This window comes from Diaporthe citri, assembly GCF_014595645.1.
Source record: "Diaporthe citri strain NFHF-8-4 chromosome Unknown scaffold_12, whole genome shotgun sequence".
In the NCBI taxonomy this organism is placed as follows: domain Eukaryota; kingdom Fungi; phylum Ascomycota; class Sordariomycetes; order Diaporthales; family Diaporthaceae; genus Diaporthe; species Diaporthe citri.
In genome coordinates this window covers 1458599-1473326 of record NW_025064857.1, presented here as the reverse complement: position 1 = coordinate 1473326, position 14728 = coordinate 1458599, and the positions used below count along the sequence as shown (strand labels likewise).

Genomic DNA, 14728 nt, shown 5'->3' with positions numbered 1-14728 from the left:
AGTCCCTGCCAGTGACACCAAGGTGACGACCCAGCAGCAACGAGGCTTGAGAGTTCGATTCGGTACTTCGAAAATGCTGCCAGCCAGTGCATTGTCAGCTTTCTATTACAAAATATCAAGCACACACTTTAGTCATTGGAATTTAGACACAAGGTCGAATGCAGCAAACCACGCAGCTTCACGGACCTGGCGGCTTTCGACATCCATGCAAATTGACTCCGGCCCCTGGTTGTCCCGCCGACTGTGTCAGAGCTCTGAAGCCCCAAAGTGATCTTGTGTGCGCCGGTGTTGATTCAATTATATTTCTTTTTGGACATGTCCACGACCTGTACGTATCACCTCAATTTGCAGGTATTGTAAATATCAAGCAGCTAAAACTGCCTCCAACTGCATCTCCAGATGACAATTTCCGGTTGTTCCATAGCGAGTCAGCCGCGATGTTGCTCTGTTGCTATTAAGTCCCGCGAAGTCTTAAATCTGACAGACCAAAGGGGCAGAGGGACTTCGAAGGAACAGGGCCGCCTAACGTCCCACGCCAACTCACTTAGTACGCTTGCGTGACTTGGGGGCAGCGAAACGGCATAGCAGCTATATGCAAGGCGCCGCCTTGGTGGTTGATGGAGGATACTCATCGCAGTGAAATTGAGAAGCCGCGTTTGATTCGGCTTTTATCAGTAATAACTGTCAACACAGTCAAGTCTGCGTTCGCTGTGAACTCGCTGGTTGATGGTCCAGAGGATCGAGGCGTACTTTTGCGCATAATGTTTATTGTATGAGACCCCTGGATACCATAACCAGAATAACCTGCCTGCCTGTCCCCTCGGAGCCTGTTCCTTGCCCGCCACTTCCCAGAACGCCTCTATAAACCATGTTTGACCAAAAGGAAAACCACCTGCCCATCCTCGACCACGCCCGATCCCGGGGTATCATCCAAAACCATCCACTCGAAATTTCGGCCTCGTAACATGCCCATGCATCTCCACCTCCTCCGGCCCAGACTGCTGCCTGCTCAGCGGCGCCTCGTCATCAGCAACCATGAAGCGGCCGCCCTCCCGAGCTTTGAGAAACCCACCCGCGGGCATCGAAGTCTGCGAGAACCAGCCACCGGCCGTGAGCGCGGACGCGGCGCCCCACAGCCTGCCGAAGAGCAGGAACTTGACGGCAAAGGAGCCCATGACGGGGTCGAGGTTGGTGTCCTGGCGGTTGAAGGCGTAGATGCACATGTAGGACAGACGCCCCAGCCAGATGGGCATGGCGGCGACGCCGGCCCAGAGGAGGACGAGGGCGGCGCGGGCATTGGGGTGGTTGCCCGAGCGCCTGTAGTAGGTGATCTTCTTGTAGGTGGGCCACATCCAGCCGCAGACGGTGAAGAGCACGAAGAACATCAGGAGGTTGCCGATCCGGGAGAGCTCCTGGTTCGCCACGCCGCCCTTGCCCGCTGCGCTCGGGGCGCCGCCGTACGTCGCTACTGCGATGCCGCCTGTGTTGGCGAGGTGGGTAACGCCGAGGATTATCTTTTCGGTCCATTTCTTGGGCTGTTGGGGGAGGATTATGTTGCTGTTTTCGTGGATTTGATGTCAGTATTTCGTTTGGTCTGCTCTATTGCGAGGATATGATTTATCGAGGAAGTGTTGTCCCTCTTCTGAGGCAAAGGACTTGGTCAGTACGTACGCCTCATAAATAATGCCGATGATACCAGGTGATATGGTGGCGATCACAGAAGAGTCTGTCATTGTTGACACCGCGGTCGGCAATAATGGTTTCTCCTTGTTGACAATCAGGTATATGTTCGCGATGAGTTTTGCGACAAAGGCCATGATATAAATCTGCCAGCAGGTCATGCCCGCCTTCCCATGTTTCCACGCAATGAACCCGACGAGGGGGAGAAATACGGCCGACAGGACGATCTCGACGTAGGCGAGGTTGATCACATTTGATGACGGCGGGGGGAAGTCGGCGGCGGACATGATGAATGATGTACGCGAAGGCTAATAACGAGGCTCTCAAAGCCAGTGTTAGACAAGGGACTGAATTGGTGCCCGGGAGGTTGGCAGGTCGGCAGTCACAAGTCCAAAGGCACGGTGTCGTATTTAATCTGAGAATGAAGTCTTAACATAGGTTGATGGATGGACAGGAGAATCACACTCGTCACCTGGCAATTTGTCCAAAACGAAGTGATGATCTACCTGTTGGCCTTACAGAAGCCAACTACGGCGGTGGGGAGTTAGTGGGTGCAGTACCGTCGGATTATGGGATCCAGGAGCCGCATATGTTCCGCTCCTTCCTCACAAGCCGTTCCTTCCATTCACCTACAGCTCCTTCTGCTTTAAGCCGTTCAAAACCCCCCTGAGCGGCTTATTCATTAAGCAGCTTATTAAAAGAAGCTGTTGTTGAGCGGCTTATCGGTTATTTAAGCAGTGTGTACGCGGCTCGTTTCCCGTGAGTGGAATATATGCGGCTTGGGAAGGCATACATACCGCTCATGGAGACAGGCATGCGACCGTACTGTGGCCCTAAACTCCCCGAGCCTGCAGCTTCATCTCGAGAGCTCAGGGGCGGACGCGTGTGCAATGCAGCCATACAAGCTGCCAAAACCAAATGTCTTGCAGATCATTCAGAGCACAAGTCAGGTGTAAATGTACTGTGGCGTGGCTTTCGTGGCCGGGTATGTTTCATGTGTGCCATGCAAAGGGACGCAGGAGGACAGACGGGAAAGCTGGTTTCCAGAGGCGTCTTGGGGACGATTTCGAGTCAGCATTTCCGAAATTCCGAAGCCCCTTGGGCTTTGGAGAAGTAGTGACGCGGGAAGACTAGGCTGTCACGTGGACCGGCAGAGTGAGGTTGTCGTCGGGAGGTTGTCCTCTTCTGGACGACAGCGTCTGGCGGCCCGAAGACCGGAAGGAACCGAGTGCGTTCGGGGGAGATAGTGAAAAACCGTACGAGCGATTCTATAAATAGAGATTTGATAGGAAATCCAGTTGGTGGAGAGAGAGAATGACGCGTCCTCGTAGTCCTGGTGGGTGGAGTATCAGGATGGGATCCTCTTTGGATGCAGACTGACAGAAGTGTGTCGGGCCTCACCAAGTGTCGGTCATCAACGGAAAGTTTTCACAGCCATTACTATATGGCTCGGAGAATTATGCGAAGGTAATTTGGTCCAGAGCGTTTCCTATTTCATATGTTATTGACAGGCCACCTTGAAGATGCTGAGGGTGTGTCCAGTACCCAGAGAACCTGTCCGATCAATTAATAGTATCTTGAATATTTGGAAATTCCATTACATGTGAAGCTCAAAAACTATTGAGGGCATCGTGGCTATCGTAAAGAATATATCGAAAGTTCTCCATATTGCTGTGTCGCACTTGGGGTGCGCAGTAATGGGCGTGTCTTATTATAAAAAGATGTTACGCTCGTGTCATCTTGACTCTGCTTCCAGCTGCATGTGGGAGATTTGTTTTTGGTATCGTCGGAGAGTTCCTATGGTAGTCTTCCAAATCAGCATCGACATGTTAGACTTACCTTAGTGTTCACCGTCGGGCGGAGATTGCCACTACAGGGCGACCTGGAAAAGATTATCCATGTCGCTACAACGCCCCATAAAGAATGTAACAATCTTTAACCAATTACAGCTTATAATTTATCCTTTCCTTAATTAAACCTACATTATTATAGCACATTTAAGATATAATGCTATAATAAAGCTACCTTTTTCTCTCTTATTTTTCCCTTAAAAAGCTGGTATTATTTTTGTGGTAATGCATAGACAAGAAAGGAAAGTCAAGGGACCCTTCGCCAACGCCACGGAAGTTACGAATTAGGCTTCTTTGTCAGGTTTCCCTGTACATGAGCGTCATACAGCCAGCCTGCTTTCCAAAATTATTCGCACATGGCTTTTTGGAGACGTTACTGGATATCTGCAGATCAGTCGTGCAAGGCAGCTAGGGGGGGAGTAGAATGGATCTGAATGGCAGCATATGCCAAATCGCCGCCACGATGGAGAGGTTCGGAATTCTTGGCTGGGCCACGATCCCAATGCAGAAGCAAGCGGCAGACGTGGGCGCCGCTCCGTCCCACTGGCAGCCGGACGGCAGCCGGGCCCCTGCGGCAGGATTGCCGGGCGCAATCAAGCACGTTGGGCTGGGATGACATGATTGCTGAGAAGAGCTGCGTGAGGTGGTCCAGAGCTCGAGCAGGTTCCAGGCACCGTGGAACCTGATTCCTGGATGGCCATGACAGTCTGGACTCTGGACGTGCCGGGTTGCAAGCCCAGAAAAACCGGAGCGCGAAGCTTGGTAGTATCCATGTCCAGTTCGCGGGGCGTAGTGCTGGAACGGACTCAAGTAATCAGGGTAGCCAGGTAGTCTAGGCTGTGGGGAGCCTGGTGGGCTCGGCCGGTGCTGGCGTCGGCCGGGAAATAACCTGGAAGAGGCGGCGCGGATGACGTGCAGGTCCCCCAGGGATTTGCATGTGAGCTCATTTAGGGCAGATCAATCCTGGCCTGGCGGAAGGCATGAGTTTGTGAGCTGGAAAGATCAGTCAGTCAATACAGGTTTTGAGGACCATTCCATGCAGAGCCATGGGGGAGGTCGTGGCATGAGCACATGCTGTCGTCGATCTGGACGTTGCTGGGCGATGATGGGCGGTCGAGCCTCAGCAGAACCAGGCTTGGGAGGCATAGACTGCTGATTATATGTAGGTCATGGGCATGGGCCTGACAAGCTATTGATCCAACGGTGGGGATAACGGTGCATCGATGGGCATGCGGATACTGGCTCATTGTACTGTATGCAGTATACCTGCTGGCATCTGGTCTCGATGTTGCAGTGTGCATGACGGCATCTAGAAGAGATGCACAACTGGCAGGCTGGGCTGAGTAGCAGTGACAGCATCGGATGCTGCAAGCCAAAACTCAATAGCAGGCCAGATCTGGAAATGGTTGAAGAACAATCTAATCTGGCCTGGGCAGATTGTGTGGATGGGATGGATGAATGGATTGGGGGAGGAGGGATGCATGAATTATGAATTGAGTTGATGAGCGTCTCTCTCTCTGCCTCTGCAGGGATGGGCCCCTCTTGGCTGCACCCCAGATTCCCAATCAAATCAGGCTTGGGCAGGCAGAAGCCAAAAACGGCTGAAGAGAAGGGGGGCAGGGAGGCCGACCTCAACCTGAGTGGCCCCTGCCACTCCAAAGTCCCAGGTCCAGGCCCATTGCCACTGCCACTGCCACTGCCAGGCTTAGGCTCCTGGGAGAACAACAACATTACGGCATCAACCACCACCAACTCATTGTGTTGTCGCCGCCTTCGCCTCTCTTCCAAGGTTGTTCCAAGGCTGACGGGCTGACTCCCCCCTCTGTATACCCACCCTCCCTTACTTTACATATATCCAATTGCATTCCAACCTTAATCTACAGTACTCGCAGTCGACATACAATCGACTCACCAGACAACTCCATCACCCCGAACCGGCCCACAATCCCCAACCCCATCTCGGCGGCAGCAGCAGCACACAAGCACAGTCATCCTCAACCCGCCCGACACGCCCACCACGCCTTGTCCTACCTGCACCAGGTCCCGACCTGCCTGGTCATTCTCGGCGGTCTAATCCAACAGCTGCCTCGGGCGCTTCCATCCAAGCAGTGTTCTAATCTATAGCCAGCCATCCCCTCTGCAGAATCCCCCGTCGAGAATACGGATCCCCGTTCATCGCCCAAGACACCAACCCGAACACTGCATGCGGCATCGCGAACCGCCCGCTGCCCAACCCACCACCATGGAAGGCTACGGCGTTTCACAGCAAACAGACGAGGGCTATTCCGAAGACCCCCTGAACCCGCCGTCGCCTGCCAACCTGCCTCTTTCTTCCAATGTCAAACAGTTGGAATCCGGAACAGGCGCCTCCCCGCTCCAAATCAAAGGATGGCTGTCGGCGCACATAGCAAGCCTGCCCGCAGAGCTGAGGACTCGTACGTAGCAGCCACTGCTTACCGCCCGCTGCCTGCCTCTCAATGTGGTGTTACACACGCCATGCCGGCCCTCCGTGATTGCTAATATCGCCTCAACCTCGCAGAACTGACCCTCGAGCTCCTCGATAACCTGCCCACCAGCCTTGTTGCCGAGATCGTCGAGAAGATGAGCCCGCGCCTGTACATCGACTTCATCAGATACCTGCCCGCCGAAATATGCCTCAAGATCCTCGGATATCTTGACCCCGTCTCCTTGCTGTCCGTCGCCCAGACATGCCGCCCCTGGTTCAGCCTAGCCCTCGACCGTACGCTATGGCAACGTCTGTACCATATGGAGGGATGGAAGGTCATTGCTTCCGAGATAGAAGCCGCAGAGGAGCTTGCCAACAGGAGGACCTCGCCCGGCTCTATGCACCGCCAGAAGTCGGAGGAGGATGGCCACACCCACAAGAAGCGGGCCGTGTCCCTGGACGAGGACGAGGACCACCTTATGATGGACGCCGACCACCTCCTGACCGCCGAGCCCAAGACCCTCGAGGTCGACGAGTCCCTATTTGGCGGCAGCTCCACCCGGACGAACATGACGCCAGCCTTGAGGGACCTCAACATGCAGGGATCTGGGTCGAGCGCTGGCTCCTTCATGAGGGTGAAGACGCTCGACAAGGGCAAGGGCAAGGCAGTACCGCGCACCCCGACTGTTGCGCTCTCTCCGCCCGCCTCCTCATTCAAATCGAAATTATGGATCTACGACGCGTCGTCTGGCAAGCAGAAGATCAACTGGCAGTACCTCTACTCGATGCGGATGAAGCTCGAGACCAACTGGGAGCAGGGCAATTTCAAGAACTTCCAGCTGCCCCATCCGGACCACCTGGACGAGGGCCACAACAATGAGTGCATATATAGTCTACAGTACAACGAAGAATACCTGGTGAGCGGAAGTCGCGACCGTACGCTGCGGATATGGAATCTCGCCACGAGGCGGCTGGTCCGGAAACCGCTCGTCGGTCATATCGGCTCTGTCCTTTGTCTCCAGTTCGACTCGGACCCGGAGGAAGATATTATTGTCTCGGGTAGCAGTGACTCGGATGTGATTGTCTGGCGCTTCTCCACCGGGGAGATCATTCAACGACTGACACACGCACATCGAGAGTCAGTTTTGAATGTCAAATTTGACAAGCGCATCCTCGCCACATGTTCCAAGGACAGGACCATCAAGATCTTCAACCGCCGTGCCCTGAAGGCAGGCGACGCGGGCTACGGCATGGTCAACCCGGTACCTACCACTGTGAAGAGGTATGGGTACGAGTCCTCGCCGCTGGATCAGCTCCCGACAATCCCACCGTTTACCATGATAGGCGTCCTTGAGGGCCACAGCGCGGCAGTCAATGCGGTACAGATAGTAGACAATGAGATCGTCTCAGCCAGTGGCGATCGTCAGATAAAGGTCTGGGACTGGCAGACCGGTGCTTGCAAGAGGACGTTTGTCGGCCACAACAAGGGTATTGCCTGTGTGCAGTATGACGGCAAGCGCATCGTCTCTGGTAGTAGCGATAACGAGGTGAAGGTCTTCTGTCGGGAGACGGGTATAGAAGTCGCCAGCCTTAGGGACCACACCGATCTGGTCCGGACAGTACAGGCTGGCTTCGGCGACCTCCCATGGAGTGTTGAAGAGGACGCAGCTGAGGCCAGACGAGTAGACCAGGCGTACATGAAGGCGGTAGAGGATGGCGAGGTCTCCTCGTCGCCGCGTCGTGGCCGTCCTGGGAACGCCGGAAGCACGGATCCCGAGGAGATAACGGCTTATGGAGCCAAGCTGCCGCCCGGGGGTGGTGGCGGGAGACGATGGGGCAGGATTGTTTCCGGGTCTTACGACAAGTCAATAATCATCTGGAGGCGGGACAAGACGGGCAAATGGAAGCCGCAGCATCACTTGAAGCAAGAGGAGGCTGCATCCAGGGCGCTGCACTCGCATCCCCGCCCACCGACCGATCCTCCAGCACCCGGCAACAACCCCGGAGGAGCAGGGAATGCCGGCTCCGGTGCCAACCCGAGAAGACAACAGCCTCCCACAGACTGGGCTCCGGCACCCATCCTCCGACCGCGTGCCGCAAGGGCAAGCGCTTCCAGTTCGATGGTTGCCAACCCGTCGGCTTCTTCTGCAGCATCAGGTTCCTGGACGCCGGCCGGTTCATCGAGAACACAGCCCGAACAATCCGGCAGCTCAACGCAGGCGAACACAAGCGCGTCCAGGCCGCGATTCTCGCACCCTGTCATCCCGCGAAACCTCCCTCCTGTGCCTTCGGACCAGATCACTCATGTCACCTCGCCAGTCATGGCAACCATAACACCCTCATCGCAGCGCTCCTTCGCGCAGCTGATCGATCTCATCGTCCCACAGGGCGTCCATGCCCTCCAGCAGGCCTTGTCAAACTACCCCACTATGCTCACCCTGCAAAGCCACCTCCAAACAGCCATCGACCGAGAGCAGAGCCCATTTGTACGATCACAGCTGAGGCAGGTAGTCAGCGCCGCGACGGTCCGCACGCAGGTTGCGCAGGCGAGGGCCCGCCAGCAGGGGATGCAAGCTCTCCAAGCCGCCGATGCTACTGCCATTAGCGGCACAGATGACGACGCTGGGGCTGGCAGCTCCGCAAACGCCGCCGCCACTGCTGCCGCCGGGGGTTCCAACTCGCACTCGAACTCAGCCCCGGCCACCGCCGCGGCAACCCCAACCGACGTGGCCGGCGGACCACCTGCTGGTGGCCAGCACCGGCTCAACCACCATGGGGCGCCCGAGGTGGGGATGCCGACGAGGATCTACAAGCTGCAGTTCGACGCTCGCCGGATCATCTGTTGTAGCCAGACGAGCGTGATCGTGGGCTGGGACTTTTGCAACGGGGACCCCGAGCTGGAGGAGGTAGCGAGATTCTTTGCTACAATGGATTAAGAGGAAATCGGGATCACATCCTTATATAATTTCATGCCGTGTTCGTTGTCTTCTGCACTTCAGGAGCGCATAGGGATCATGAGGCAAGCGTGGGAAGTTTTGAGGATAAAAGAGCAAGCAGGCTTTCGTTTTGGCATTGTCTTTGGACCTGGTCGCAGGAAAAAGGCTGTTTTCCATCACTTGCTGTGCATATGGGCGTCTGGCTGTGGAGTGGCTGTAGCTAGGAGAAGCCCTTTTTTGGTTTCCTTTTTCGTTTTTCACTCAACTTTGGTCTTAATTCTTCAGCAGCATCAGCTGCAAGCTTCCGAAGAAGCATCCGAAGAGCAGAGAAGGGAAGAGGCCAAAAAAAGGATCGGGAAGGAAGTGAGAGGCAAGAGTAAGAAAAGAAAAGAAAAAGGGCAAAGGATGGTGGAGACAAAGCCGCCTTTTGCGCCGTATAATGACCCGTCATGATTATGTTGATGTGTATATGATTGTGTAGCACCCAATAGACATCTTTCTTGACCAGGTTTTGCATACTCTTGATTGATGGTGATGAGTGGTCAACACCCTAAGGGGTCATTCAGGTCAGGGGTGGCCCACGAGGCCCAGACTCCGGGTGTGCTCGGTGAAGCCAGGACAAGCGATGAGGATCAGGTCATTCCGGAACAGACACCGCAATGCAGCTGAAAAACCCACCGTTGAGATTATTGAGCATGGCTCAAGGGGACATGTTGTTGGAATGCAGCCATGCAAATAATAGATCAGATCATTATTGCTCCTGGTATAGTGCGCCGTTGGCGATGACGAAAACGAGCCTGTTGCCCTCCCAACTCCATCCAACTTGCTGCCGACAAATGCTTCTTCCCTTGAACGCCATAAACCCCATCCAATTTCCGCAGAACATACACCGCCCAAGGCCTCAGTCAGAAAGACGTGTGAGTGTATGTGCGTGTCGTATCACACGATAAAAGAACCCCCAAGATCAGCCAGCCGCCTCCTTGACGGCCTTTCCAGCCTCAGTCTGCGGCGGCTCGTCGATGAAATCAGGCACCTCGTCCTGCATGAAGCTGGGCAGGGCCTCCGCGCCGCCCCCAAGCTCACGCTCCATCTCGACCTCCGCGCCGAGGGCCTCGAGCTCGGCGTCGAGCTCAGCCTCGTCGACGTCCTCAGGAACATCATACCCGCGGCTGAGGGACTCCTGGATCTCATTCCCAACGTCGAGCAGGTCTGCCATCTCGTCCTGCATGCGCTCGATGCGGTCGATGTCGACCTTGCCGTACTGCTTCTTGAGCTCCTTCTGCGTCGTCTTCATGGCGTCCACCTGCGTCATGACGTTCTTGAGGTTGTCCTGCATCATCCCCGCCTGCTCCATGTTCCACACCTGCGACTGCAGCTGGTCCCGCTGCGCCTCGTACGCCTTGCGCCGCTGCAGCACTTTCAGGGCCTTTTGCTTGAGAGCCGTCTTGCCGGGGCCGTCGCGCATCCGCGACAGCTTCGTCTGGTACGTCTGCAGCTCCGCGTTGATGCTCGCCAGCTTGACGTCGATGCTGCTTATGCGGTCGTCTACGTTGCCGATTGCTGAGTTCAGCGTGGGCTTGGGGCCCTTGTTGGAGGAGCCGAAGAGGCGGTTCATCGTGGGCGGGTTGGGTTGGACGACGGTTGGGAGAGGGGTTGGGTTCGCTCCTTCGGTGTGGCGGCGGGGCTGTTGATAGGGCGCAAGGTTGTGAAGTGGTCTACTTTGGAGAGTGTGCCTTTGAATGTCTCGTAGAGCGTGATGGAGGCGTCGTGTTCGTCGTGGGGATGGTGGGGGCTGGCAGATGGTAGATGGCGCTTTACTTCCTCTTGGCCTCTGGGCAGATGCCTGGCAAGTGACGACTGCGGCGGGAGCTATTCCTCGTGAGGCCTGACGTGATAAGCCAATCAAAGGGGTCCTAGTGGGGTGTATTCGGGACCGAGCTCGGCCATTGTATTCTACCTACTGTAGGGACTAACCCCTACCGCTCAGCTGCAGTGGGCTATCAAATGCCCGTCTACCATGGTCGTGACCAACTCAACACACAGGCTCAGCTTGATCATGGAAATATCTCATTAGTGCAACGAGGGTTTTTTTTTTCTGCTTGGGGGAGGGAGGTGATTGAGGGGGGGGGGGGGGGGGCTTGGCTGTCCTCCTTTCAAGGCTCGCAGCAAATGGCGAACATTCCATTAAACTGCCAGCCACACTTGCAAATGGGCCAACAAGGACGGCACATTCGTGTACATCAAATACCACTTCCTTGCTAGACATCAAAAGCAGCTCAGCCCTGGAATTTATTGCACTTCAGAATTGATATCTGGGAACAATCGTGCACTTCCCAAAATCGGATTTCTGTACAGAAACAAAAGCCTTGCTCAGACCACAATCGCGCCACAAGCCCAGCAGGACTCAACTAAATAAGCCTTCTCAAGCTCCAGTGGAGGGTCGTAGCTTCATAGAGGCTCATTCCCAAACATGAAATATTGCAGAGGCTCTATCATATGTCAGATGTATGTTGGTCTGCAAAAGTACCCATCAGAAGTAATTCGGGACGACAACATTCTAGGTGAGACTTGGTTTGCCAAGCAGATGAATGTGACCATCATCCTGGGACAAATTATTATTTAGTTGCACTGCCTGCGTCAGCGTCTTTGAATACGTGATTTTAATCGTAGTTGATTAGTAAAGGAAACGGGGGAAGACACTTTTCGAGCTTGGATGAACGATGCATGAGAGACTTTGACTTTAGTACCGTGAGACGAGGGGAAGGTACTGGCGGATCTGACCTGCTAGTAGCATTCCTTGGAAGAGAACCTACCAATGTCGACGAGTAGAAGCGACAGAAAAAGGGAGAACAAGACTCAGAGTTTTGGAAGAAGTGCTCAGGTGTGGCTGGGTACGGTTGATTAGTGTTTTTAAAGACTACCTACAAGATGCTAGGGATGGGCAGAGAACATCAAAAATCTTAAGTTAATATTACCAGAATAAATTGGAAGGAACAAATTGTACATATAATCTTAGAGCCCACCATGTTGCTCGTCCTCGTGCGCACGACTCCACAGAAAATCTCCTTCAACGTCTTATTAAGCATCATCATCCAATAGATTCAACATGAAGCTGCAAATTGCCGCCCTATTCGCAGCCTGGGGACTTCGTGGTGCCTTGGGTACACCTATTGACGACGCCAATGTGGGCGTTTCCGAAGGCAAAGACGTGTCCTCCTTCGAAACTTATTCGCATCTCTCGAAGCGGTATTTTGGCGGTGATCCGAGCACGGGCGAGATCTGTCCCCAGACACAGGGTTTGTTCTATAAAACAAGCTCTGGAGCAACGTTCCAGATCGGGTGCTCCGTCGACACAGCCGGCGGGACCCTTCTCGCCGTATACAAGGACCAGAGTAACGTCCTGGCCTGTACCCAGTAAGTTCACGAGGGCGGCTTGCTCCACGGTGTCCTGCATCGCATCTTGTAGAACTTGATTACTATCACCATACAAGTCCTTCTCTGACCCTATGCCCACTCAACCAGGCAGTGTGACAGCTGGAATAAGAGCCCATCGGGTAAAGGTAGGCTTTGCGGCTCGGCGACCTATTACAAGACCCCGCCCAACGGTGTGCACAACTGTTATATCCGCCAGACCGACGTGTCGTGGCTGGCTACTGCACCGATTGCGAATGCAGAGTCAGGGTTCGCGTGGGGTTGCTAGTCAATATGAAAGCAATTATACCGAACAAGTATTCTCACACAGTGAAGTGAATAGAGCCGCGCGAGACACTTATTGCTTGGGCTGAATTGAACAGCGTGGGAGCTTCCTCTTGATCACATCTGAGTGACTGGGAAAGCACAATTGGAAGATGACAGTGATGTGAGTTCCAACATTGGCAAATGCACTCCAATTATTGGCGTCGCGTTCTCGAGCTGCCGTTGTCAATAAAGCAACTATTGCGAAACGATTCTGCTCGTACATGTATCAGTCGTTGTGGTAGCATGGCGAACCTCTGCCACAGATAGTGGCCCACACAACTCACCCAACTATATTCAAGCTTCTTGAAGAGGTTAGTAGTATGGGGTAAATAGGCGACGTAAGTGGCACAATACATATTGGCTGTCCTGCGGCTTAAGTATAAGCTCTCGGTACACCTTCTTCGGCTTCTGCTATAGAGCCTCCTGCCCCTGAAGTCTGGACCTACGCCAACCTATTTAAATACATACGCTCACTGAACGCTTCATCACTCTCTTGATAAAAAATGTTCTAGAAGTGTAGGAAGAGAAGGAGGGGGAAAAGCACAACAGCTTAATAGACATTGTGACAAACACGAGAAACTGATGGCCAATCAACTTCAAGTCATGGTAAGTGTGTTAGATTCGATGGAGAAGACCCGATACCATCAAAACTCTCTCGAATCGGCCATTAATTCAAGTCAGAAGGTTCGATAACCCGGCTTGGAAGATGTTCTCCTCCAGTGTCCCATTCAACAAGATGCCGAATGAGCCTCCTTCGAATGTGCAGAACGAATAATTGCCGGGCATCTCGCCGGTCTGGAAGTACTTGGCGATTTTTGAGAAGCCGCAGAGATTCTGCGTAGGATTTGTGGCGTGCTTTTGAAAATGTCAGAAAGCTGTCACGGATTTCTGTACAGGATTCAATGTACTCACGCCAAACCCATCAATGATGAGCACTTGGGCATCCTTGTAGTTTTGAGCCGAGGAAAGCGCACTGTTGCCGTGGTCAGATCGGGACGCTTGACGGGAGGAGAGCTAGCTCACTTATCAGAAGGGGTCACCGGATCGTAGGTGTTGCCGACGAAGAGGATAGGAGTCGCGGTGTCGCCACTGAATGGCCCTGTGAATATTTCCGTAGCCTTGATAGACCAGCCACTACATCCCAACAGAGTCTTGATCCAGACATCCCCGAGGATGCTTTGGCCCTCAAGCTCGGCCAAGAGAGGCCTGAAATCCTCCAACGTCTTGTTGTACCATTTGTTGTTCTGGTCAGAACACAACACGCCGAGAGCAAAAGGTGCATTCAAAAATCCATCGGGGGAAGGATCTCCGTAGAGATCCACCATGCCCTCGGTCCATTTCCTCAAATTTTGATCAGAGAGTGCACGCTCGAGGCCCAGCAGTACATCGGACAGCATGCTGAATTGCATGCTTGGTGCATATGCCGTCGCTAGGAGCCCGACTTTCAAATTGAGCAGTGCTGACTCGATGTCTGTGGCGTTCGGCCAGTTCTCTTCCTTGGCTTTCTCAGCGTCAAGCCGGGCGAACGATCGATGAAAACGCTTGTAGATGTCTTTGGCCGAGGAGCCTGTGTGATAGGAACACTCTGACGGTCCAGCTTGATGACAGTAGATGAAGAAGCCAGCGATAACGCCATCGAGACGGTCGACACTGTTGCGGGTTAGACTGTTGAGGTAGTCCTCCGGATCGACGACACCATCCAGAACCATGTTGCCCACTCTGTCAGGAAACATCGAAGCAAACGTCTGCCCGAGGAACGTCCCGTAGCTGATTCCGTAATAGTTCAGGAGATTGCTGGGCTTCGAGGATCTCTGACCGTTCTCTGTCGATGCGAAGGCGTCGACAATGCTGAGCATGTCCCTGGCAGTGGTGGCCGTGGACATGTGCGGCCCAGCATCGAGCTCTCCACCTGATTCCTTCGCACAGTCCGAGCCGAGGTCGGTTCCGTACCGGATGAAGCTGTCATAGAAATCGTCTGGCATCCTCGGGATTCTTCTCGAAAGCAGTTTTGTGTCTTGGGTCCTTGTGTCGGCCGAGCAGTTGGCTACCGGTTCGCTTAGGTACATGCCCCTGGGATC

The 14728-nt window shown here is 54.1% G+C and overlaps 5 protein-coding genes across 5 annotated transcripts; 2 read left to right on the top strand and 3 right to left on the bottom strand.

Moving 5' to 3' along the window:
• Positions 1-926: 926 nt before the first annotated feature.
• Positions 927-1967, bottom strand: INS49_004689 (uncharacterized protein; the record flags this gene model as incomplete). The annotated part of the gene is made up of 2 exons (XM_043165477.1): positions 927-1557; positions 1672-1967. The coding sequence occupies 2 exons, from the start codon at positions 1965-1967 to the stop codon at positions 927-929; spliced, it is 927 nt and encodes a 308-aa protein (XP_043018192.1).
• Positions 1968-5772: 3805 nt separating this feature from the next.
• INS49_004688 (uncharacterized protein) lies at positions 5773-8912 on the top strand (the record flags this gene model as incomplete). Its single annotated transcript, XM_043165476.1, has 2 exons — positions 5773-5965; positions 6070-8912. The coding sequence occupies 2 exons, from the start codon at positions 5773-5775 to the stop codon at positions 8910-8912; spliced, it is 3036 nt and encodes a 1011-aa protein (XP_043018191.1).
• Positions 8913-9876: 964 nt separating this feature from the next.
• On the bottom strand, positions 9877-10527 carry INS49_004687 (uncharacterized protein; the record flags this gene model as incomplete). Its single annotated transcript, XM_043165475.1, has 1 exon — positions 9877-10527. The coding sequence occupies one exon, from the start codon at positions 10525-10527 to the stop codon at positions 9877-9879; it is 651 nt and encodes a 216-aa protein (XP_043018190.1).
• Positions 10528-12018: 1491 nt separating this feature from the next.
• Positions 12019-12666, top strand: INS49_004686 (uncharacterized protein; the record flags this gene model as incomplete). Its single annotated transcript, XM_043165474.1, has 3 exons — positions 12019-12326; positions 12435-12593; positions 12660-12666. 3 exons carry the CDS (start codon positions 12019-12021, stop codon positions 12664-12666), a joined length of 474 nt encoding a protein of 157 aa, XP_043018189.1.
• A 656-nt stretch (positions 12667-13322) lies between these two features.
• INS49_004685 (uncharacterized protein) lies at positions 13323-14632 on the bottom strand (the record flags this gene model as incomplete). The annotated part of the gene is made up of 3 exons (XM_043165473.1): positions 13323-13505; positions 13563-13623; positions 13674-14632. 3 exons carry the CDS (start codon positions 14630-14632, stop codon positions 13323-13325), a joined length of 1203 nt encoding a protein of 400 aa, XP_043018188.1.
• Positions 14633-14728: the final 96 nt, after the last annotated feature.